Here is a 27008-nt window from a genome sequence, read left to right as displayed (position 1 = left end):
TTGAACAAAAATTTATTAAACCCACAAATTCTTGTGAATTTGGTACAGGCCTTGATTCTGGAACTCTCTGCATCACAACAAGCAGACAACACGAGTAAACACATTTTTTATCATTAAGAATTAAAAAAGAAAATCATTTAAAACATGACTTGCCTAGAGCTGCTGCTTTCATTGTGCCAGGCATCCCCATCCTCTTCTGATGTCACACCATTGACAGCACAGACTTCAGCCTCCTAAAAATTAAAATCAAATTTACTGAAGACATATATTTCTATAATTGAAGGATTTTCACACAATATGTATTCCTAGTGCTGTCAGTAATGACATGCATTTTAGAAATACAAAGACGAGTCAGATGCAATGTACTAATGATAAAATTTTGAAAGTGTTGGCATCTGAAGTCATAAATGGTCACACACAAGTTCAGAAATTGTTGTGCGATGGGACTCTTATGATTGCCCATACACAAAATAAAGTCGAAACATACATTTTTTTTTCCAAAACGTCCTAGTTATAACAGCAAGAGGAGGTACTTACCTCTCCTCTCTGTGTCTTCTCGCCCCTCTCACACGCAGTAGAACACATCGCAGTTCTAGGATGCGGGAGGGAGCCAAAATAATATACTCAAAAACAGAGGTTGGTAACCCCTAGTACAGCTTTAAAACCACTTTTTTTTTTAAAAAAAGTTCATAATTATACAAAAGCCACAAGTCTTTATTTAATAAATTTTCAATACAATTCGATTTTTACTTTGCAAAGATTCTCCACCCATTCTCTTCATTAGATTTGTCAGAAGGCAAGTACTGTTATGTCCCTAGGAACATGTCTCAACTTTACCAACTGTGAGAGGTGCCAGTGCCTGACCTGCCTCCAAAGACAGTTTAACCATTTGAACAAAAAGTGAAGGTTGGGGGCATAGTTCAAAATGATACTAACAAATTTTAGCAAAGGCTTGAACATACAAAGACTTGGTCATGCTTCATAATGCAAAATATTTCAAAGTTATGTGAACCAAATGATGGCAAAAGGGACTAGATTAATTTAGGATATCTATATGAGTTGGACCAAACGGTTTGTTTCCAAGCTGCACAACTCTATGACCCATATCCAAATAACAGGGATAAAACATAACAACATTTTACTCCAATATTTCCAAATATTTCTCTTTGGTAAGGAATTCAGCTCAATTGAAAAGACGTCAATGAGATGCCTAGCTAAAAATAACTTCAATGCAGCAACAGATATAATAGATAAGACCCCTACCATAAAAATCTAGCTTCTGACAATATAAAACCAAATATTAAATTTACAAAGTATTGATTATAGTCAGATCTCAGAAGCTGGCACAAGTCAGTTCAATAATCACAATAAGGAGGAATACATCTGAGCATACAGCAAATGTAATAGTTGGAGGTTATCGAGAAGATTCAAAGAAAAACAGAATAAAAACAAAGTAGTATATGATGGAAATCTGAAACAAACAGAAAATGCTGGAGAAACTCAGCAGGTCTGGCAGCATCTGTGGAAAGAGACAAAATTAATGTATAGGAGTCCAGTATGACTCTTTTTCAAAGCTGAAAGGGATCGGAAAATGTTTTTATACATTTAACATAGGAAAAGGTGGAGCAAAAGGGGAACGAGTGGTGTGGAGACCCAGCGCAAAGAACAATGGGGTTGCTAGTTTGTATGAAAGATATGTAAAATAAAAGTCTGCAAGGATGAAAATGAGTCTTCTTGGTCACGAGCAAAGCGAATGGGTTTTGGTGGGATACTCTTTGGACGGTCAGTGTGGACTTGTTGGGCTGAAGGGCCCGTTTCCACACTGTAGGGATTCTACAGTCTATGATATGCAAGGTGAGCTCATGAGAGGAGATGGGATGGGTGGGGGTGTGTTGAATGCAAGTAAAATGGAGGACTGACTTCATGAGGTTGGGCTCTGAAGTTGCAGCTGAATTCTGGGGACTGTAAGATGCCCAAGCAGAAAATGGGGTGCCATTGGTGCTCAAGCTTGCATCATTCTTCACTGGAACATTGTAGCAGGTCCAGGAGGGAAGAGACTGAACAAGGGTGAAAAACAGAGCCAGCACAGTAAGAACTAAGTTAAGAGGGGCATAAATAGGTTGAAATAATAAGTCTGCTAGGATAGTGCTGTTTGTAGATATTGGGAAGGAGGTGGACGTAGGCTGTGCTTGGTTGGGGGACTATGAGGTGGGAAACTGTGGAGAGGAGGTCTCCAGAGGAGAAGAGGTCAGTAATAGTCCTGTAAATAGCTTGACATTCAGTGGTGGGATCATGACCGGGGGAGAGGGGAGAAAGTGTGTCAGGGCTTAATGCTCAGCACCTGCAAAGTAAGGATCAGCACAGCAGATGACAATAACGCTATTATTATCAGGAGGATTGTTAACTAAGTCAGGGTTGGTTATGAGAGAACAGAGTGCATCAAGTTCATAGGGTGACAGATCAGAGTCGGCGAGGGAAGCAGAGAAAAGTAAGACATCCAATGTCACATCAGTTTTTAATGAAAAGGTCAAGTGCAGGCGAAAGGTCAGAAGGGAGGGGCCAAATAGAGATGGATGGGAGAGTCTGTGCAGCTAGGAAAGATGCGAAGACAACAGAATAAGAATTCGGCAAAACGTGCCCAAAATTCATTGCGGAGGGTGTGCAAAGAAAATACCTTAAGCTGAACAAAGCAACAGTCAATGCACTTCATTATGCAAAGTGCTTTGAGCAGCAAATGTTATCCTATATACATACATATGTCTGTACAAAATATATGTTTACATTTTTAGATGTTATACATTTGTAAATAAATTTTAGTTGCAGTAAACCATATTACAGAGATAGAGATTGATTAAAATGTAAGTCTAAACACAATTATAGAATAAGATACTTTATGTTCTTTGTAAAACTCACCTCTGAAGAGCTGTTGTAATCAACATTCTGTGGTAAACTTCTACTCCCATCATCCATTGCCGATCGTGTGCAGTAATTGTGTATATTCTGGCGACTCTGTTTCTTCCCTTCTCCACTTTCTTGCAAACGTTCATAGGAATGCACCTAGAAAACAAAACGTAGCCAAAGCAGAATATTAGAACAGAATCGATTCTAAGATGTTTTTCAAAAAAAAATGCAAGAAAAAAATCATACTGATATTTTTCTATTCCTTTTTCAATACAAATTGAATAACTAAGTTTCATAAGTTTAGATTATTATACAGTAAAAAAAAGTGTGATATGATTAGTTGAGGACCCTGGATCTGTACTCGATGGAGTTCAGAAGGATGAAGGATACATCATTGAAACTTACAGAATACTGAGAGGAAAAGAAACAAGGAATTGTGGATGCTGGAAATCAGAAACCAAAACAGAAACTGCTGGAAAAACTCAACAGATCTGGCAGTATCTGTGGAAAGAAAACAGAATTTATGTTTCAGCTCCAGTGACCCTTCTTCAGAACTTATTTTAGCTTGGAAAAGGTTGGATATATATTATATATACATGATGAAGGTGGAGTGGTAAGAGCGGGTGGAGTAAACAATAGTTGGGGATGGACCCCAGAAAGAGAGAGAAAAACAGTTGCGCAGACAAAGGAAAGGGTAAATGTCAGCCTGGGAGAATGAATAGCTGCAAATGGGGATCATTAGTGGCTGACAATGTGATGACAAGGCCTGGTGTGTAGGGGGTTGGGTTAAGGACATGGGAAAAGGTGCTCAGGCCCTAAAATTGTTGAATTCGACACTGAGTCCAGAAGGTTGTACAGTTCCCAGGTGGAAAATGAGGTGCTGTTCTTCCAACTTGCACTGAGTTTCAGTGGAGCACTGCAGCAAGCCGAAGTCAGAGATGTTGGCGAGAGAACACATGGTGTGTTGAAGTTGCAGGCAACAGGAAGCTCAGGGTCATTTTTGCACACAGACGTAGGTGTCCTGCAAAGCAATCACTTAGTCTGCGTTTCATCTCCCTCATGTATAGCAGACCACACTGTGGACAGCAGATGCAGTAGACAAGATTGAGTGAAGTGCCGGTAATCACTGCTTCACCTGAAAGGTGTGTTTGGTCCCTTTGATAGTGAGGACGGAGGAAGGGATGGAAACTCTCTTTCTCCAACCATCCTTACTCCTCCCCTCTTCCTCACTATCAGTATATATACACCAACCTTCTCCCAGCTAAAATTAGCTCTGAAGAATGGTCACTGGACCCAAAACATTAACTTTGATTTCTCTCCACAGATGCTGCCAGTCCTTTGAGTTCTTCCAGTGATTTCTGTTTTTGTTTCGGGGGGGATAAATAGAGCGAACAAGGAGAGAATGTTTCCACTAGTAGGAGAGACTAGAACCTGAGGGCATTCCCTCAGAGTGAAGGGACAATTCTTCAAAAGGGGATGAGGAAGAACTTCATCAGCCAGACTGGTTAACCTATTAAAATCATTGCCACAGAAGGCTGTGGAGGCCAAGACATTGAGTGAATTTAAGACAGATACATTGGTTAGTAAGAGGATTAAGGATTATGGGGAGGAGGTTCAGAATCATGTTAGCCATGATCAAATGGTGGAGCAGATGAGTCGAATGGCCTAATTCTGCTCCTCTATCTTTATGGTAATGTATTGCTGCAGATTAACTTAATATAATCATTTCTACCTCCAACTAGACTCTGAACAAAGTTGCAGTTCTCATGAGGTGAGGATAGATTCAGATTTTTAAGTGGTAAATAACTTCCATCGTAAAAATACATTTTCTAATAAGAGGAAATAATAAGCCTAAAACATTTACATAACGTGAGTAAATATAAGGGAAAGTGGCTTTAAGAACAGATCAGCTGTTGCTCCTGTACCTCGCCCACTCCAATTTTGCCTTTTTCAAAAAAAAAAAGCACTGGTAGAAATTTTCAAAATGACGTTTACAAAACCTCATGCCATAGATACACAGTCAACACAGCCATCTGCTTAACACCTCTGTTCCTGGGCCAAATGGTGTCATGCAAAATATATCTGGCCTGTATTGCTAATATTCTGCTTGTGGCTCCAAATGGTTCTATGTGAAAATTGGACCCATGCTTTTAAAAGAAGGCACAGGCTTTAATTGGTGTATAATAAGAGAATATGTTGGAATGCGGATCAAACCAGGGAAATTCAGGAATGGCAATATTTTTGTGTGTTCAACCACTCACCTAGAAGATGTTTCCATGTGACAGTGGTAATTAAGTTCAGAAATCTAACGTAGAGCTAGATGGTGTTACTGTTTTCAAAGCTACAGTTTGAAAAGATCTTGAAAACTGCCAAATCAAAAATTGATTAGGCTCAGTTCATTTCGTTACCAGTGCTTTACTTATTTATCTAGTTGGTATCTGTGAAGAATGACTAGGGTAGGAATAGGTCCAGTCAAGGATAGTAGTGGGAAGTTGCGTGTGGAGGCTGAAGAGATTGGGGAGACACTGAATGAATACTTTTCGTCAGTATTCACTCAGGAACAGGACATTGTTGTCAATGTGAGTACTGAGTCACAATTAAGTAGAATGGATGACTTTGAGGTTTGTAGAGAAGAGGTGTTGGAAATTCTGGAAAGGGTGAAAATAGATAAATCCCCTGGGCCTGATGGCATTTATCCTAGGATTCTCTGGGAAGCAAGGGAGGAGATTGCAGAGCCATTGGCCTTGATTTTTATGTCCTCGTTGTCTACAGGAGTAGTGCCAGAAGATTGGAGGCTAGCAAATGTGGTTCCCTTGTTCAAGAAGGGGAGTAGGGATAACCCTAGTAACTATAGGCCGGTGAGTCTCACTTCTGTTGTGGGCAAAATCTTAGAGAGAATTGTAAGGGATAGGATTTATGAACATCTGGATAGGAATAATGTGATCAAGGATAGTCAGCATGGTTTTGTGAAGGGCAGGTCGTGCCTCACAAACCTTATTGAATTCTTTGAGAAGGTGACTAAGGAGGTGGACGAGGGGAAAGCAGTAGATGTGGTGTATATGGATTTTAGTAAGGCGTTTGATAAGGTTCCCCATGGTAGACTACTGCAAAAAATACGGAGGTATGGCATTGAGAGTGAGTTGGAGGTTCGGATTAGGAGTTGGCTGGCTGGAAGAAGACAGAGGGTAGTAGTTGATGGTAAAGGTTCATCTTGGAGTGCCGTCACTAGCGGTGTTCCACAAGGATCTGTTTTGGGACCATTGCTGCTTGTCATTTTTATAAATGACCTGGAGGAGGGGTTAGAAGGTTGGGTGAGCAAGTTTGCGGATGATACGAAAGTCGGAGGAGTTGTAGACAGTGAGGAAGGATGTGGCAGGTTACAGCGGGATATAGATAAGCTGCAGAACTGGGCAGAAAGGTGGCAAATGGAGTTCAATGTAGCTAAGTGTGAGGTGATTCACTTTGGTAAGAGTAATAAAAAGATGGGGTACTGGGCTAACGGTCGGATACTTGGTAGTGTGGATGAGCAGAGGGATCTTGGTGTCCATGTACACAAATCTTTGAAAGCTGCCACCCAGGTAAATAGTGCGGTGAAGAAGGCATATGGCCTACTGGCTTTTATTGGTAGAGGAATTGAGTTCCGGAGTACTGAGGTAATGTTGCAGTTGTATAAGACTCTGGTGCGGCTGCATCTGGAGTATTGTGTGCAGTTTTGGTCGCCATACTATAGGAAGGATGTGGAGGCACTGGAACGGGTGCAGAGGAGGTTTACCAGGATGTTGCCTGGTATGGTAGAAAGATCGTATGAGGAAAGGCTGAGGCACTTGGGGTTGTTTTCATTGGAGAAAAGGTAGTTTAGGGGTGACTTGATTGAGGTGTATAAGATGATTAGGGGTTTAGATAGGGTCGACAGTGATAATCGTTTTCCACGTATGGAGTCAGCTATTACAAGGGGGCATAGCTTTAAATTAAGGGGGGGTAGGTATAGGACAGATGTTAGGGGTAGGTTCTTTACTCAGCGAGTCGTGAGTTCATGGAATGCCCTGCCAGTAGCAATGGTGGACTCTCCCTCATTATGGGCATTTAAGCGGGCATTGGATAGGCATATGGAGGATAAGTGGGCTAGTGTAGGTTAGGTGGGCTTGGATCGGCGCAACATCGAGAGCCGAAGGGCCTGTACTGCGCTGTATTCTTCTATGTTCTATGTTCTAATCACTGAAGGATAGTTCACAGTGGAGTTCTCCAGGACTCAGAATTAGGAGCCCGGTTCTCCCCGCTATCAATTAATGACCCTAGACTTTACTGTACAACATAAAAATTTGAAAATTGCAGATAATACAAAACTTCGAAGTATTGTGAACCGTGAGGAAGATAGTGCAGAGCTTCAAAGGGGCATGTAAATGTTGGTGGAATGGACAATCAAGTGGCAAATGAAACAATGCAGAGAAATGTGAAGCAATTCATTTTCTTGAAAGAATTAGATGATGTATTATAAAGTAAAGGGTAAAACTTTAAAGGTGATGGCAAAGCAGAGGGACCAGGTTAATACGTGCATGAATCATTGAACAGTACAGGATTAGTTGACAGAACATTTAATAAAGCGTCCAATATCCTGCACTTTATGTAATGTGGCACTGAGTACAAAAAAAGGGACCTTAAACTTGTATAAAACACGAGCTCAACCTCAAATGGAGTATTGCATCCTATTCTGGGAATCACACCTTATGAAGGATGTGAAGGCATTAGACAGGGTTCAGAAAAAAACATCACAAGCATGGCTCCACGGATGAGGAACTTCAGACACATAGATAAATCAGCAAAGATGGGAAAGTTTGCCTTGGAGGAGAGAAGGTGAAGAGATCTGATAGTTTTAGATTAGATTAGATTAGATTACTTACAGTGTGGAAACAGGCCCTTCGGCCCACACCGACCCGCCGAAGCGTAACCCACCCATACCCCTACATTTACCCCTTTACCTAACACTACGGGCAATTTAGCATGGCCAATTCACCTGACTTGCACATCTTTGGAGTGTGGGAGGAAACCGGAGCACCCGGAGGAAACCCACGCAGACACGGGGAGAATGTGCAAACTCCACACAGTCAGTCGCCTGAGTCGGGAATTGAACCCGGGTCTCTGGCGCTGCGAGGCAGCAGTGCTAACCACTGTGCCACCGTGCCGCCCACCGTGATGTGCAAAATCATGATGGGCCCAGAAAGAGTAAAGAGAGAGAAACTGCACTGGTAAGGTCAAGAACCAGAGGCCTCAGAATTAAGATAACTGGCATAGTAATGATGTCATGAGAAAATGCTTTTTTTTTTGAACGGGCTGTGAATAGGTTCTGGAATGCACAGCCTGAGAAGTATTGGTGGGAAATTCAATCGGGGAATCAAGTGGAACTCATTATTATCTGAAAAGGAAGAAAGCACAAGGCTTTTTTTAGGGGGCGGGGAGGGGAGGGGAGGGGAGAGAGGGCACTTAGAGGAAATTAACTGAGGTGCACACTTTCAGAAAGCCAGCACAGACCCAACCGGATCAACAGCCTTTTTCTGCACCTCTGCAGTTGTATGGCACTGAGATTTTATTTTCAAATATTTAATAGTAACAATCCCCAGGAACATCCTTAAAGTTCCTACATGCAAATTTGATTGACTCACACTGGTTGACCATGCGCAAATCTGGTTCTCATATTAGATGAAGGTAATGGAAGAATTACTGAAGGTGCAACATAGATTTCCAAGTACGATACCAGAATTAGGATATACAATAAGTCAGCAAAGACTGAACAGGTTGTGGCACATATTATCTCACTAAAGTGAACTCAAAAATCTTCCTGCGATTGTTGAGAACAATAAATATGCAAAATGTTGCTGATGTAATGTTAAAAGTCATACAAACTATAATTTTTGACTTTTATTGCAAATGTTGCATGATGCAGCCAGTCTAGATAATTATAATGTCTTTTTAAAGGGTTATGGAAAACTAGGCTCATTTTAAATTCTGTGAATTCCCAGCTTTTCATTAAAAAAGCTGACTTTGGACATTGGAATTTTTCTTTAAACAAGGCATTTCTTGGAAACGACATAGTTTTAGCTAATTGCTGGTCTTGTTTACCAGAGGTCACCTGCTCGTGTTTTATGACTGGCAAAGAGTTGGGTTTGGTTTGAACAGTATTTTACTTGTAATTAAATTGTTTGACTTTCAGTTGGGGAAAAAAAACCTATCAAGGAAAAGATTGTTCAGCTGACCTTCCTGCCTTTCTGAAACATCATTGTCAGAATCCAGTGCGATACCAGATTGTCTTCTTTAAGGGTACCTTTCGATATTATGGCTTCAAATAGGATTTGCTGAGAATCAAGCAACTGTATGCATCTAGTGACTCGTCTGTGTGTGCCAGGCCAACAACTGTCTGGATTTTCCATACCTTATAAATGTTTTACTAAGTGTTATTGGCCAAAAGTATTGTTTCCACAAAGTGAATATCTGCAGAGAAAAATCCATTTGTTTTCTTTTATGTGGTAGGTATTTTTTTGATCGTTTAGAGAGGTAAACACTTCTACTTTCATTGTGTATATGAGCCAGTTTTGCATATTGCCGAGTAAGATTTGTTCTGCAATTAATGAATAATTTTGTGCTTATTAAATAAAGCTGGCTAAAGGATGTCATTGTTCAAAGTGTAACATAGAGAAAACATACAATTGGCCACATCAGGAACTGGATAAAACAATTACATTTATGCTGTGACCTGTGTCGTAGGGGGATGAGAGAGAGCATACTCCTTCCCACCTTGATCAGAACATAAAATTAGAAGCTTGGAGCACAATATCGCATACTAACAGATTCCAATTGGAAGTGTGGTAATATTAATTGGAAATGGCTAAAAAGGAAAGACATCAGGTTTCTAGAGCATTTTTAAAAATGAAAATGGCCTTGATGATAATAAAGACTTCTGGAAGATTTAGTTCCAAGCGACTTACATAAAATAAATTATCCTAGTTTATTAGAATTGGTGGATAGGTTGAAGGTAAAAGTAAAAGCAGAGGCTAGAAAACACATAATTGGGATAATAGCACACCATTTGAAATTGGAATCGAAAAGTGTGGCGCTGGAAAAGCACAGCCGGTCAGGCAGCATCCGAGGAGCAGGAGAATCGATGTTGCAGGCATAAGACCTTCATCAGGAATGTGGGTTTCTGCCCAAAACATCGACACTCCAGCTCATCGGATGCTGCCCGACCTGCTGTGCTTTTCCAACGCCACACTTTTCAACTTTGATCTCCAGCATCTGCAGTCCTCACTTTCTCCCATTAGAAATTGGAAGAAAGACGAGGTAATCCAGTTGGTTGAATCAAACAAATTACCTGGATTTAAGTTGCACATGGAGCAGCTTGAACAAGAAAATAAACTATAAAAAAATCTAAATACGGAAGAGAAATAAGAAAACCTGAGTTTGAAAGTGAGGGAAAAGAAGAAAAGTTTACAAGGCCAGAAGTGGAATTGTCAAGGGAATGAGAAAAGGAAAAAGAAGTGAAGCAGGAAAGAGAAAATGAGTGAAGAAAAGAAACATCAGCTTAGAAAGCTGGAATAGAAAAAGAATGATGCCTCAGACTCTAAGGAATCTTCCAATGAGGTTTAACCCAAGGTCCAATAGGAAGAAGCTTAAACTTGTTCAAGTCTTTCTGTGAAGTTTGGCAAAGGGGACAAAAAGGCATTTTGATTTCTTTTGGGAAAAAATAGAAGGAGAAAAGAATTAGAACTAAGTTTGTTATCACATGTACTCGCTTGAGTACAGGGAAAAAGTTTATAAAGTCGCCACTAACAGCACCTTCTTAGGGACAAAGGTAGCTAGGTACAGGATTTCAAGAACAAATCAGAAAAATAAAGAAATAAAAAGTTCAGCATTACAGTCCTTCACGCCGTCTTAGATACAACCTTCCTAGGTACAAAATCTTCAGAATAAATTAGAAAAATAAAATAAAATGAAATGCTCGGCATTACAAGCAGATTGCGCCAAGCCTCGCTGAACTCAATCTTACACTGCACAAAAAACACAGCCTGGTTCCGGGCACCAAGCTCAGAGTTCCTGAAACCAGGCTCCAAGCCTACCAAAGCCAGGCAGTCCTCGATCTGGGCACTGCCACTGCTGCTGCCAAGATCCTCTGATATTGCTCCAGTTTCCACGACGTCAGAAGAGAGGCCTGAAGCATGCAGGGTTAGGAGTTCTAATACTACTTACCGTGCCAGCGCCACCATCTTGGAAAGGTGGCTAACAGAAAACTAGACGCTGGTCATGGAAAGCAAGTTGATGGACAGAGTTAATGAGGTTTAGGCCTTGCCTTGTGAGGTACTTCTCCAGAGATAAGGTGGCAAAAAAAAAAAGCTATTTCTTGTTCATTCAGTTTACACCCTGAAGTTGAGAGACAGAAATTTACGAACATCCAGATGTAGCTTGGGCAGATTTATATTGAGGTTGAGAGGATAAAACAAAATATCTTTGACTGCTGCACATTGGTATTCAAGGTGAAGACTATGTGTGATGCACTGAGGGAAATAATTCTCTTGTAATAATTAAAAGAGTTACTCTGCCCATTGGTAAGAACATACAGAGAACCAGAAGGTTTCAACAGAAAGATAGGCATCTGACATGGCTTTTAATTACAAATGTGTTCACGGATCCAAAAATATTTTCCACAATCTCCTGAAACCCAAAAATGATAGTAAATGAGAGGATGACAGGAAGGCAAGTAGCCAAGGACGTGAAGGGGTGCCTACGTGAGTTTCCTCCGGGTGCTCCAGTTTCCTCCCACAGTCCAAAGATGTGAAGATTAGATGGACTGGCTATGATAGATTGCCCATGTACAGAGATATGTAAGTCAGGTGGATTAGCCATGGGAAACACACTGGGTTTGGGTGGGGCACTCTTCAGAGGGTCAGGGTGGACTCAATGGGCCAAAAAGTTTCCTTTCACACTGTCAGGATTCCATGAAATTCTATGAGAGCTATGAGTGCTTCAGCTTCTCTTTTTTTCAAGCTAAAAAGGAGGGTGCTGAGGGTAGAAGTGACAAACAAAGGCCTAATTCCACTATCAGAAGGTGGAACACCTTCACGCAAACTGCTGACAGTTCCAGAGTAAACCCATGGGAGTTATTGGGGTCCACCAGGTCACTGTAAAGAAAGAAGCCCTGACTGATTGTACACCAGACCAAATTGTTGTCCTAAATGATGTTGATTATAAACACTGTTGTGAACATGATGGAGGTAAACAAGATACTGAACAGTTACAGAGAATATTTGTGAAAAGAAAACATAACTCCTTATTTCTCAAGGAAAGCATGTAAAACTGTACTTATGCTAAGCGATACAGGAGCTTCTCAAACTGCTGGGGAAAAACATGACATTTCTACCAGAAAGCAAAATGAATGCCAAAATTTAGTAAATAATATTAGTGGGAAGTCACTTTATTTCAGGCATACCTACAATGTGACCTAACGTCTAGGACAGTGAGTGTTGCTGTTGTTAGAACCCTCACCGATTTTTAATTTTTTTAAATTTTGTTTTGGAGCTGTGAACTGTGAGCTGAGAACTGAAGGTGACCTGTGGACTGTGAGCAGCAGCTTTTTTTTAAGAAAACAAATGAAGTCAGATTTGAAAATTAATTGTATATTATTTCATGGTTAAAATGCTCCACAGACACATTTACTCCGGAAAGGCTTCTGCTCAAATAAATTGCAGATGCTGAATGTTAAGTGGGTCCTCATAGGAAGACAGCCAGTCGTTTAAAAAAAATGAGGTCAGAGTTTGAACTGGTTTTTGGACTGTGTTTAGGTCAAAAGGATTGTACCTAGAAAAGCTAGAGGAAGGAAGTGTGATTGATCCCTGATTGTGCTCTCATTATCAACTTAATGAATATTCTGAGAATAGAATCTCAGTTATAAGAATTAAATTGATATTCCTCGGACCCTACTGGAAGATATTTAAATGCATCGGTGGAGTCAGAAACCAAGCAAGATATAATCCTTCGTTCTTGTCTGACAGCGATATTACAATTGTGGAGTCTGCTTAAGTGAATTGCCAGTTAACTTGTTTACATCTTGTTTACTTTTTCCCTTTTTATTTATTCCCTAATTATGTTTATCTTCTTTTGAGAGAGAGAGAGAGAGGCCTAGGATCAAGGAAGACTGAGTTTAAACCACACATATTCATTCGATTACCTTGTTATTTAACTTTGCTCTGCTCAAACTACTGTATTTTTAATTTTTTTTTACACTATAAATCTGGAGTCTGGTATTGATTATTCACAAAGTCTGGGATTGGTTATTCAAAGAGTCTGGTAAGGAACCAATGGAGTCAGTTTTTAAGTGTGTACGAAGGTTTTAATTTTGTGGTGTTGCGAACACAGAGGTAGGAAGGCTCTGTCCTTGATTTGGCTGTCTGTCCCCGTCATAACATGATTGTCCACAGCTTGCCGCTAGACAGAATTAATCAACTCTTGGGGAACGATTTGGCTAGAGCAAAAATAATGGCTTCTCCAGTAGTCACAGAGGAGTTACGTGAGGTCAAGTGACAAAGCAGTTACAGGAAAAGTTTCCAAGTATCTTTTCTTCCTATGTCATCACATGAGCAATGACTAAACAAAGTCTATCATCAAAAGTTAAATTAGCATTTGGCAGATAATTGGTTATCAGTAACCTTTTTTGGGAATTCAAATATTCATAGGATTATTATCAATTAGTCTTGTCCAGTTGAGCAAGACAATCAGAGTTAAGAAATGTATCACAATTGACTCAAACTAAAGCTGAAGCAAAGGCAGTTGCAAAATGTTATTGTATTAAAAATTGGCTTCTGATGAGGAAGTGGAGGCCTACATACAGACATGTGGATGAAGACTGGACAGTGGTTCACCAGATAGTGGTACTGCCCAAATATCATCTCGAAATACGGAGGATTGCCCTTGAATTTCCTATAGCAGAACAGATGTAATTTGAAAGGCTTGAACATTCGTAAGTCATTAGATTTACTGGTTGGGTCTTCACAGGAATGTGGTGTAACACCTGTCTTCACGAATAAATTGTTGGAAAGCCATAACCTGCAATCAATCTTTAACTCCCAGTTTTTGAGGAGCCATTTAGGAGGGTCTTAATAGACCGTGTGAGATCTTTACCCAAAATCAAAAGCAGGACATCAGTATGTCCTTACCATCATGGATATGACTCATCAGCTCCCAAAGGTCATTCCTTTGGGGACAATTTCTACAAAGGTAGTGATCAAGAAGTTAACTCAGCTCTTCACTCAATACAAATTACAAGTGGAAACCAAGATGGATCAAGGTTCAACACTTATGTCTAACAATTGTTCAGCAAGTCATGAACAGTCTGTGTGTACAATATTTAAAGCCTTCAGCATACCAATCAAAGACATCAGGAACATTAGAACTGTAACACTAAACTTTCAAAGCAATGATCTGGGCATACTGTCAGGACATTTTCATGATTGAGACAAAGGGTTGGAATTTCTTCAATTTGTCACCCAAGATTCACCTCATGAATCTATAAGCTTCAGTCCTTTTTGAATTAGTTTATGGACAGAACAGGTCTTCTGAAGTGAATCAGAAATATTTTTACAACGGAAGGATATTAAATCTGCATTTCGGGAGCAGCTCACAGGCACCTACAATGTGGATAAGGAACACCTTAGAGCTTCATAAAACATCATGAAGATAAGTTCTGATTGAGGGTCACTGGACTTGAAATATGAACTCTGCTTTCTGTTCACTGATACTGCTAGACCTGCTGGGTTTCTCGAGCAATTTCTGTTTTAGTTTCATAAAGGTATGAGCAGTCAGGCACACCAGAACTCTAGCATTTCAACCATGGCATGACTTCTGAGTATTACTGCCTTTACACAATCAACCACAGAAAGCAAGAATAATCAAAAAGCTTGGTAAAGTAAATTATTTTACTGACAGGCAGAATGCTGAAAAAAAAGGACCTGTTACCTCATATCAGTACGATGATGTAATATGATCACTGGGAAGAGAATAAGCAAGTATAGAAGTGCCAGGTAGTAAGGACAATGGAGAATGAAACAGATAACGAGAATGAGGCAGAGAGAGGATGAGGTAATTCTCAAATTGAACCTGCTATCATAGAATTAGTTAACCCTGTACTATTATGGATGTTAGACACCATGCTTTAATACTTACATGCAGAAGAGCGAGCAGACGCAACAAAATTTCAAGGAGTTTGTAGGGATAAATCAGGGTGTACAAATTTAGTCATTCATGATGTAGATGTAAGAGAAATCCCTCCTATGCTATAAAACAGCATCATTTTCAAAGAAAAGCAGAAATGGAGCATGTTTGAAAACCACGTCAATGAATGGAGTCAAAATAGCTGGAGACCCCCAGTCGTGCTAGGGTTGAAGCCTCATGGTTCAACCAGATTCTGCACACACTACTGAAAGTTCAATGCAGTAACAAAGGTAGACTCCTACATAATTCTTCATTTATTGACAGACTTATCAGTGTCATACTTCTTATTAAAATTGACATATCAAAGGGATACTGGAAAGCACCTTTAAAAGCCTGAGCTAAAGAGATGATCATCCTTTGTCACACCAGATTTCTCTGATACAGAATAATGCCACTCAGGCTAAAAATATCCCAACAACTTTCCAGAGCCCAATGAATCAAGCACAAAACAGTGTTCTAAACTGTATTAAATACTTTGATGGTGTGCTGGTAAACAGTGGCACTTGGAAGGGCCATTCAAAACAATTAGGAGGTTCAGTTAAAAAAAATTTCACAATCAGCTGGTTTAGTGATAAAACTTGCCAAAGGTGTATTTGCAAAAGCATGGGTAACCTCCCTGTCAAATGACAAGGCAAAGACAGATACTGCCAAGAACAGCAACTCCAAGCTTACATACAAATATACAGTAAGAATATGCACATTCTGTCCATTCAGTCTGTTCTGCCACTCAATAATATCATGGTTGATCTGACTTAGCCTCAACTCCACATTCCTCATTACTCCTGATAACTTTGCATTCCTTAAATAAAATCTAAATGATTCTGCCTCTAGCAACTTGAGGAAAGACGTTCCAAAGATTTACAGCCTTCAGACGCAAACATTTGCCTCATCTGTTTTAAATGGGCAACCCCTGACTTGGTAAACACTGACTCCTAATTCAAGAGTGTTGTGAAACTTGAAAGGGTTCAAAAAAGATTTACAAGGATGTTGTCAGGGTTGGAGGATTTGAGCTAGAGAGAGAGGTCGAATAGGTGAGGGCTGTTTTCCCTGGAGCATCGGAGGCTGAGGGGTGACTTTATAGAGGTTTACAAAATCATGAGGGACACAGATAGGATAAATAGACAAAATCTCTTCCCTGGGGTGGGGGGAGTCCAGAACTATAGGGCATATGTTTAGGGTGAGAGGAGAAAGATATAAAAGAGACCTAAGGGGCAATATTTTCACACAGAGGGTGGTACATATATGGAATGGACTGCCAGAGGAAGTGGTGGAGGCTAATACGATTGCAACATGTAAAAAGCATCTGGATGGGGATATGAATAGGAAGGGTGTGAAGGGATATGGGCTGGGTGCTAGCAGGTGGGACTAGATTGGGTTGGGATAGCTGGTCAGCATGAATGAGTTGGACCGAAGAGTCTGTTTATGTGCTAGACATCTCTATGACTCTAGAATCTTCCACCACAGCAAACAGCCTTTTCACATCCAATCTGCATCAAGACTGTCAGGATTTTGTATGTTTCAATCAAGTCACCTCTTACTTTAGTAAACACCATTGGATAGAAGCCGAACTGTCCAGCATACATGAAATATATGTTCCTGCTGGGAAAGCAGCCAGCAGAGGCATTCACGCTGTAGCTGTTTGTTAGCTCCAAAGTCAAGTGTCGAAGTGGTGTCTGAGTTGGTCTGACAGCAGGCATGATGATATGGTGAGGCTTGTAACTTGCTGATGTTGAATTGCATGGATGAAGGGCCAAGGAGGATGGTAGCCATGAACCATGCAAGAGCACTACGCAAAAAAAGCTATAAGATGATAGTCAGGGCAGGCATGCATCCATCTGCAGCCACCAAATACCTGCACTGTTATATCTGCAAGGAATTTGTCCTGGTTTCTCAGTAAAGGAGAGGAGAATTGGATGTGGGATATAAATAGGGTGAATTGGATCTTTAATGAAATACAAGAGAATGGAAATGGATAGTCGCTACTCAAGGAGGTCTCTATTTAAGGCTCAGAGGAAAAGTTTTCGCAATGCCAAGAATCTGATGTTGTCATTCTCACACTAATTTGACACCAAGCTCGCATTACTTTCACTACAGCAAGGAAAAGTCTCCCCATGATTTCTGTTCACCCCATAGCTTCAAATTTGACTTAGGTGCACAATATTGTGTGTACATATTTTCAGAAATTCTGATAACAGTCACTTCCTTGTGTTACAGAATTAACATTTCTACCCATATTGAATGTGTCACTGTTGGAATTCATTCAGTCTCCTTTTGACACCAGAATACTTGCTGGTTAAGTATTAACAAGTGACCAGACAACTTCACAGACATAATAATAAAGAAAGCATCAGCAAAATTTGCAGCTGCAACTTCAACAGTGTTAACTAGAAACAGAGATGGATAAGTAAGTGTTTTACCATGTAAGAAAGAATAACAAAATGATGATTTATTCAGGCATCCTTTTTCCACCTCCCAGTGGTGAGCTCAAGTGCAAAATTATCAAGGTGCTAGAAAAGTGACTGACCTCTTAACTGAGGCTTGTTGTAGTGCAGAAGAAATTAAGTGTGTATTTTACTGTTAACCCTTTTGGTCCAAAGTTCCCTTTTTAGTTTCACATTCTCACAAAGTCTTTTTCATTATGTGTGTGGAAACAGTCTCTGCAAAGCTCTAATAACAAATAATTCAAATGTCAATGAACTAGACTGGACCATCAAATCCTTATTTGCTGTGTGCCTGTGCAAACTTAATCTAATTTTAAATCACTGGACTTTCATGCATTAGGTGCAGAAATTACATGATTATTTCAAAAGGACTGAGTTAATTTCCCTTTATAAATCAGAAATCAACACTCAACTCGAGGCCATCTTGGATAGCAATGGAGCAAGCAATATAAAACTTTTTGAACATGGTTGTTAAATATTCTGTAAGTATAATAAAAGGGGCACAATTACTGTCATGGCGCATTGCCAAACAGAAATATTCATAAACGGTAGTAGTATTTGAGAATGTATAACTCGAGAAATACACAGAAATATACAAGATTCAAAACATGTAATACTTCAAAAAAAATCTAGAAAACAAACTTTCCTGTAGTCAGTGATACTATTGCAGTACATAGGCTGTCTGTAGTAAAAAGAGCTGTTAAAGATAAACAATATCATATCTATCGAAGGGTCAGATGACTTTTAAAACAAGCGCCTCATTTCTCTCAGGCCATTCGTTAATTGCTGAAGGCAGCGGATTAAGTCGTTACCTTGTTTTCTCGCTGAACCTGAATTGCTGACTTCTTTTTCTTCTCACATTTAAAAATGTTTACCTCTTCTTCTCCTTTGGCTGTTCTACAGTCCTCCTGTTTACTGCAATATTAGAGAAAAAGAGAACTTAGAAGCATTCTCATACATCCATCATGTGGCTAATGCATGAAGTGAACTAAAGAGAGGAAGTTAGTTTGTCCAATCACATCATAAAGCAGTAAGTTAATCAAGTTCAAAACAAATCAAAAACCTGATGCCTTACATTAATCAGGTGCCTGCATCTTTGCAGCATTAAATATCCTTGTGTAAATGCACATCACTGTTGAATTCAGCAACACTTTAAAGACCAAAAAATCTAGTTTCCAAGGGGGAAAAAACAAAATTCTTTATATAGTCATGATACTGAGGTTGATATCTTGGTGGCAGCCAGCATTATGACCCAATTGCTTTCTTCAAAATTTAAATGATAATGTAGCCTTGAAATAAAATGAAAATGCCTGACAATTCAACGATTATTAAATAAAAACTGTCTTGTAAGTTTAATGGGCAGTGATCTTTAGGACAAATCTTCCTCAAATTTGTCATTAAAAAATCTTTAGTTATGCAAATCTTGCTCCAAGGTACAATACATTCACAGGATACTGAAAACTATGACTTTGCGACTTCGGAGTAGAAGAACTTTGCAAAGGAACATGGAATGAAGCCAGATTTAAATCTGTCCTGTGAGAGTCTGAATTACAAAAAATTGCCAATGCTGCTTACCACCCTACATTTCCACTTCAAACTTTAAAATCTTACACTGTAAAACCTAGTTTAATAATATTTAAGATACACTTTACAACAAACACTGGAATTTGTCAGATGGATGTTGAAAAAAATTATTCCCCTTACTGGAAAGAATAGAACCAGGGAAAGTACAATAAGAATAACATGATCTATCATTTAAGAGAGATTTATTTTTTCCCTGGTTGGAGGTAGGGTCAAAGAATATTTTTAAGGCTGAATTAGAAAGATTCATGATTAGCAAAGGAGACAAAGAGTAGAGAGGATAGACAGGAAAATAGAATTAGCATCGTAGAATCTCTACAAGGCAAAAAGAGACCATCTGGCCCATTGAATCTGTACTGACCCTCCCTCCAAATAGCATCCCAGACCCATCCACCTAACCCACATTAACCATGTCTAATCCAACTAGCCTGCACATCCCTGGACACCATGGGACAATTTAGCATGGCCAATCTACCTAACCTGCATACCTTTGGACTGTGAGAGGAAACAAGGACGTGGAGAGGAAACCTATGTAATATGGGAGAATATGAAAGTTCTGTGAAGACAGTCACCTAAGGCTGGAATCGAACAGAGGTTCCTGGCACTGTAAGGCAGTAGTGCTCACCATTGTGCCACCGTACAGCAACTGAAGCCATAATCAGATCAGCCAGGATTGGCCAGCGCTGCCCCTCATTCATATGTCTACATATAACTGCTAATGGCCAGAATGTCCTTCACAAACCATACTGTCAGTAGGATAGAAAATTCCAAAAGGCTACATAAAATGATTAATACTCATATTCAAAAGAGTGAATTCTTTAAATAAGGCCAATGAGACTACCGTTTTCTTCTAAACAGTATGCATTCCCACCTGGCTACACCTTGAGATAGTTCTGGGACTACCACCCTTCGACTCCAGGCCACAAGGTCCCGTTCAGTGGCAATTTCACTTCTTGGTGCATTACTGTGCATCTGCCGCACACCTTCAATTTGTCCACTGCGTCTCAATCCGACGTTTGGAGGTGAATGCATCTCAGAGGTAGAACTTTGAGAGCCTGGTGTCAACAAATTAAAACATTTTCTAATGTACATCACTGCACCAAAAATTTAAAATGTAATTAAGCTCGCAGAAACACACTTCAAACAGTTTTATTGTTGGAAGCAAAAACATGGGAAAATAGCAAACTGTGAGTAGGTCAATTTAAAAGAAAGTTTACAAGTTGAAGAAGTGAGCAGATGAAGTTCAATGCAGTGTGTGATGTGTGATGCGGTGCTCTTTGGTACAAAGAACATGGAAAGACATGATAAAATGAAAGGCACTATTAAAAGATATGTAGGAACAGAGAGACTGGGTATATGGATACATAAGTAATTAAAAGTGGCAGGACAAGAAGAAGGATCTGTTAATAAAGCTCACTGTATTCAAGGCTTGATTAATATGGGCACAGAGTACAAGAGCAGGGAGGATGAAGTTAAACAGGACTTAAGTTGAAAATTCAGCAGGATTATTCTGTACAGTTTTGAATGCCACACTATTGGAGGATGGGAATGAACTAGAGAAAGTGCAGAAAATGTTTATGAAAATGATTCCAAATATCAGACAAGTTCTGAGGATAGATTGTAAAAACTGGGACTGGGAAATTTGATACAAGTTATCAAAATCATAAAGAGTCTTGATAGTGTGGATTGGGAGAAACTGTTGCTCTCATTAAAAAATCACAAACTAGTGGGTACAGTTTTACCATGTTTTGCAAAAGTAGTAAATGATAGGTGAGAAAAAACTTTTTCACCAAGTGAGTAGTTAGAATAGGGAATGTACTGCATGGAAGTATGGTGGAGGCAGGTTCAATTGAGACATTCAAGAGGGCATTAGATGATTATTTAAATAAAAATAACACACAGGGTTATGGGAAAAAGGTAGGAGATTAGCACTACATTAAAATGCTCAAAGTAGTAATGCAGACATGATGGACCAAATAGCCTTCTTCTACAGTATAACAATTCTGTGATTCTGTGAAGTACACCAGAAAGGAGAGAATTAAACTGCTGTTGAAGTTTACTGTTGCAGTATTGAGATAGACAATCATTTCTTACAAAATCCAAGAGTTCATGCTTAGTTTAGAAAGGAATCTTGGTATCTAATGACACAAGTAATACCCAAGAGCCAATAAAATCATGCAGGCGTCTTCTGAAGTGACAGCTTCTTTCCTCAAGGACAGATGGATGAATGGCCTGAGCCAAAACTGTCCTTCACTTAGTTTTCTGCTTTTTAGTTTGTAAAATAAACTATAACAATACATTTATTGATCAGTTGTTAAATTGTCACACCTATTCTCCCTCTATTCAGGGTGTTATTGGAACCTGCAGTCAGTCTCTGGTCTTGTTCCTGCTGTAGACGTTGGATTATGTTGTCTAAAGGACTGATTTCGTGGTTTGCTTGCTGACTCAGAACCTGGTTCAATCCTTAAGAGATAGTGGCAAACAGAAAATATGAAGAGTAAGCAAAAATACACAATTTAATTGTTAATATAAAGAACTAATAAACAATCATTGTCACACCTGATGATTAAAAGGTGTTTTATTTTCCAATACTGGTAAATTAACAGAGTCTCTACCGGCCCAAATATATTATTAAAGACAAAGTCTTAAACAAAGGACAACAAAATTGGGCGGCACAATGGCTCAGTGGTTAGCACTGCTGCCTCACAGCACCAGGGACACTGGTTCGATTCCCGTCTCGGGCGACTATCTGTGTGGAGTTTGCACATTCTCCCTACATCTGTATGGGTTTCCTCCAGGTGCTCCAGTTTCCTCCCACAATCCAAAGATGTGCAGGTCAGGTAAATTGGTCAGGTTAAATTGCCCATCGTGTTAGGTGCATTAGTCAGGGGTAAATATAGAGTAGGGAAATGGGTCAGGGTGGGTTACTCTTCGGAGGGTCAGTGTTGACTTGTTGGGCCAAAATGGCCTGTTTCCATACTGTAGGGAAACTAGTCTAATCTAATAAAATTCAATGTAATACAGATATTGTATATTGACAAAAGGAAAACTTGACACGGATTGCTACACATATATATTATACATACTGCATTCTACATATTTATTGTGCCCTGGTCAATGATGTCCATACATCTAAAATGCACAACATAGATTATGAAATGTCCTAGTCATGTATTTGTTTTGTTTAAGTATATGATAATATACTTCATTCAGCACAACGTAAATCTGAGGTTTTGTCAAGACACTGATGCTTAGAAGTTAGTGAAATTGACTTGTGGGTGCCCATCCCTAGTTGCCCTTGAGAAGGTGATGGTGTGCTGCCTTCTTGATATCTTCCACAAGTAGTGTTTAGAAGCAACATCAACATCAATTGGGCAATAAAAAACTTAATCTATTGTACAGAAGAGTAGCAAACTAAAGTAATAGGTAACCCACCTGTACTTCAGTGTTTTTGATGACAGCATACATAATTTTAAGCAAATATTATCAAAGTTCAGGAGAACCATCATCTGTTTCAGATTGTATCATGGCAGGCCCTAATCCTGGATTAGTCTCAAAACCTTGGGCTGACATTTCATATTACCTGTGGCAGACACGCCCATCTGGGGGATGAGTTGGTCATCATTACAGTTCTCCCGACCAGGTACCAGCCGTTGGTATTTTGGTGGATGAGGATTACCATCTACATCCACGAGGAATGGAGGTGGCATAAGATGCGGTGCCTGTTGTGTCTGCTCATCCAGGACATAGTTGTTGGCATCTCGAATTAAAGGTCGATAATCCGTATGGAAGAACATCTGATCAGAAATCTGTATTGGGGAATTTCAGAACAGCTGGAATTTATTTGTTTAAAGCTTTGAAAAATTTGTAGATTTATTAAAATACTTGATTGAAATAGGTAAAGAAGGAATTTCGTATTTGAGGTTACAATTGTATTAGCCTTGTTCTTACTGAGTTAGAGACAAAAATAAAACTGCAGATGCTGGAATCCAAAGTAGACAAGCAGAAGACTGGAAGAACACAGCAAGCCAGGCAGCATCAGAATGTGGAGAAATTGACGTTTCGGGTATAACTCTTCCTGAAGAAGAAATGTCAACTTTTCCACCTCCTAATGCTGTCTGACTTGTTGTGTTCTTCCAGCCTCCTGCTTGTCTACTCATGATCCTTCTGAGTGACAGAAGAGGTTTAAGCGGCTGAATACTTTATTCCTGCTCCTAATTCATTTATTAGTATAGTACTTACTTTGGAGTTCCTTCCACAAGAAACTATGTAAAATGACCAATTGGAAGAAACCATTTACCGCTGAAAAGAGACACATGTTGCTGAAGTTGTAATGTTGCACTCACCAGAACAAAGGTAGAATGCCAAATTTCAAACAATCACAACAATTTATTCTGGTGAAGAAAAGAGTGCTGATTGGTTGATAAGCCAATGCTGACTGGCAGCAGCAATGCCATGAACAAGACAATGAGAAACTATAGGCACAAAGATGCAAAGGTTGAACATATCAAAGAATTGATTCTTGTATTTGAGCATATACATTAATGAAATCACAGTTACTGGGTGCTGGAGTCCTCCAACAGCTAACACACAAAGAAATAAAACAAGGGAGCCACTGCTAGCTTTCTGTGGGCAGCTCCTATGAGATTTCAAAGCTGTTGTCAGTCTCGAAAAAAATAGTTCATCACCAGTCCACATCCTCTGTGTTTCATAGTAAATTACATTTTATAACAAACTGCCTGTTATGTGGTAGTTTCCATTAATCTACTGTGCACTGGAAGTTTAAACCAATAAAAGCCAAGAAGCGCTTTCCTTCATGTCTGGAAAATTTTAAAGTTGGTGTTTATTTGTGATTGTACTAATAAAACACTGAAAAGACTTTTTCTTAAACAGTCAAATATTTACTGGACTGTCATATCTAAAATTTACAGGCCTAGTTTGTTTAACTAGGAAGAAATTGAACAAAAGTAAACTAAGGTTTACCAAGACAATTCTAAATTAATTAACAGCTTTTTACAAATATGATAACACATGAAACTGCAAGAAAAGGCAGAATAGGAAAATGCCATCAAATTCAAATTCCAAAGTATAGCCACACCTCCAGGTAGCACTATCCAAAATTCTCAAGGACGATTCTTTATATCAGAATAATTACAAAACAAACATCCTCCCTCCATGCCAGATAATAAACAACATAGTAGAAATGTTCCATACTATTTGATCAATTAGGGCAAGATCTATCTTTGCCATCTTCAACTCAATGGAGTATCAGATAAGCACCGGACTTAACTACCTGTGGCAGTGAATTAAACATCAATTCTGGTGGAAGTTAGTTCCACATACAAGCATGACAAAACGTATTTCTGAGAATCTCCATCCAAGAATGAGTTTCTGCTGCATTGAATCCATATCCTGTATACATCGTCTGAAGTTAAATGGTCTTATAACATCTCTATGGGCCATTAATTCTTCAGTTAAAGTTCTGAATTAAGATTCCTAGCACTCTTCTTACACATTTCTTTCAGATGCTGACTATAGTACATGACCACCATGACAAGTTGTAAAACTAATTCAATAAATCCTGCAATGTGGGCAAACACGATAAAATGAGCTCAATTTCGGTAAAAGTACAATGTTTTTTGAGGAAGGATTCCTGCTGTCTTAGATTAGATTATCAGATTAGATTACTTACAGTGTGGAAACAGGCCCTTCGGCCCAACAAGTCCACATCGACCCGCCGAAGCGCAACCCACCCAGACCCATTCCCCTATATTTACCCCTTCACCTAACACTACGGGCAATTTAGCATGGCCAATTCACCTAACCTGCACATTTTTTGGTCTGTGGGAGGAAACCGGAGCACCCGGAGGAAACCCGCACAGACACAGGGAGAATGTGCAAACTCCACACAGTCAGTCACCTGAGGCGGGAATTGAACCCGGATCTCTGGCGCTGTGATACAGCAGTGCTAACTACTGTCCATCCTTTGTCTCCAATTTTAGATTATATGGCTAACTCTTAATGGTCTCAGGGAAACAATTAAAGGCTAAAAATTTTAATTATAATCAATCAACTGAAAGAAAAAAGCAAAGTGCTTCATTCCTCATTTGTGTTGAAAATCAAATAATTCAATAAGATAATCATTCAGTAGTACAGAACAGTACTTGGGTTTTACAGTAATAAAGCTATTTTTCAAAGCTTTGAATCTTGCACTAATTAATTCACAAGACAATTCAGAATAATAGCAAATTAAGGAGAAAACCTTAACATTCACACTATGCGAGTAAAATGCTGACTGGTTCCAACTGGATTCTGATAGGAGTAGTGCATTGGTAAATACAACGGTTAATGGTGTTTTATAGCTCATGGCCAGAATTTGTTGGAGTTTTAAACCAGGCAAGTTGACACTGATTCGTCAAAACGTTGTCTGGAGAGATGAACCAGTGAATGGCTGTCACCTGTTAAACTGAAGTAGGAGCATTCTGTGATCCATGTTTTATTTGTTTGTGAATAAGTATTAATATATGTAGCATCCAGTATCCTTATATGCACCATGTTATAAGCCCAAGGAACAATCCTTAATTGTTGTCAACATAATTCTTCAAACATTTAGGATTAGCCAGGAATGATATCCAATTGCAGAATAACATCCAACATTTTTACAAGTTTTGCATTCATGGTCTAGTTTGGTCTGGTCACTACTTGCTGTGAATAGCTGAACGGATATGCAGTCTGATATGATCTGCCAGCCTTTGGAACGTATGGCCTACATACCTGGCATCACACTACACTGAAATTCATTTACCACATTAGTCATTTATCTTGACAGCAGCAGGATCTTGTCAGTGGTAAACACCACTGCTGTTGCTGCTGCACAGTACAGCATTAAACCAGTAGTATCACCTTCTGGTCAAACATTTGAGATACCTCTTCTTCAAGGGTAATCTGCAGCACTTTTCAGGACCAAAAATTACACCTTAAGCACCATCATTATACAGCAAGGTAGCCAAGGTGATCAGGCTAGCCACTATCCCATAAGTTAGCTTTGAAATGCTCTTTTTTCAGCATCTTCGCAGGGCGAGCAAATTATTCCATTCAACCTATTTATGAGGTTGTTTATAAAGTCAATTTTACAGCATGGGAAGAAAGCAGAGTTAACATTTTAAGTCTGGTGACTCTTCATCAGATCTGTTAGTAGATAGGAAAAAGCAGTACTTATTCTGAAGCTGAAGTTTTTTTTGGGAGTGGGGGGCGCGAGGTTTAGAGACAAGTGGACAGGTGGAGACAGAGCCCAGAGATTGTGTTGCTGGAAAAGTACAGGTCAGGCAGCATCCGAGAAGCAGGAAAATTGACGTTTTGGGCAAAAGCCCTTCAATTAGGAGTCCTGAAGAAGGGCTTTTGCCCGAAACATCGATTTTCCTGCTCCTCGAATGCTGCATGACCTGCTGTGCTTTTCGAGCACCACCCTAATCTTGACTCTGATCACCAGCATCTGTAGTACTCACTTTTGCTTAGTAGTTACAATTCCAAAACTAGATATTTGCTGGATAATCCTGACTGTCCACAGAATTGTGCTGGGAACCAATTCAGGATTGTCAATTGAGCTTGCTATGTGGAGCACTTGCATGCACTGTAAGTTATATATTTTAACATACAGGATCTTGCCATTTTCCAACAGAAAGAACATAATCACATACTACGCAAAATGTAAGACTCAAGAAAATAGGTCACTTGCCAGTTAATTTCTCAGGGCAATGCTTGATAAATGAGAACCAACCTGCCTGATTTAAAATTATATGCTAATTAATTATCAAACAATTAACTGTTGCATTTTCC

General features: G+C 39.5%; 1 protein-coding gene across 2 annotated transcripts in view; it reads right to left on the bottom strand.

Moving 5' to 3' along the window:
- The window catches only part of phip (PHIP subunit of CUL4-Ring ligase complex), a 200247-nt gene that overhangs the window by 49692 nt on the left and 123547 nt on the right, over positions 1 to 27008 (bottom strand). For both annotated transcript variants that reach the window (XM_087982461.1, XM_087982466.1), the window contains exons 17-22: positions 22756 to 22981; positions 21501 to 21635; positions 20044 to 20227; positions 18404 to 18506; positions 2914 to 3057; positions 154 to 233 (exon numbers count right to left, since the gene is read on the bottom strand). In XM_087982461.1, the coding sequence (XP_087838587.1) occupies positions 154 to 233; positions 2914 to 3057; positions 18404 to 18506; positions 20044 to 20227; positions 21501 to 21635; positions 22756 to 22981 (872 nt within the window). The remainder of the gene's footprint in view (positions 1 to 153; positions 234 to 2913; positions 3058 to 18403; positions 18507 to 20043; positions 20228 to 21500; positions 21636 to 22755; positions 22982 to 27008) is intronic.

This window comes from Chiloscyllium plagiosum, unplaced genomic scaffold (genome assembly GCF_037043375.1).
Source record: "Chiloscyllium plagiosum isolate Xiang-an unplaced genomic scaffold, Cpla_swu_hap1 HiC_scaffold_3, whole genome shotgun sequence".
Lineage (NCBI taxonomy): Eukaryota > Metazoa > Chordata > Chondrichthyes > Orectolobiformes > Hemiscylliidae > Chiloscyllium > Chiloscyllium plagiosum.
Note: the sequence above shows the minus strand (reverse complement) of the source record. Positions and strands in the feature narration are given on the sequence as shown.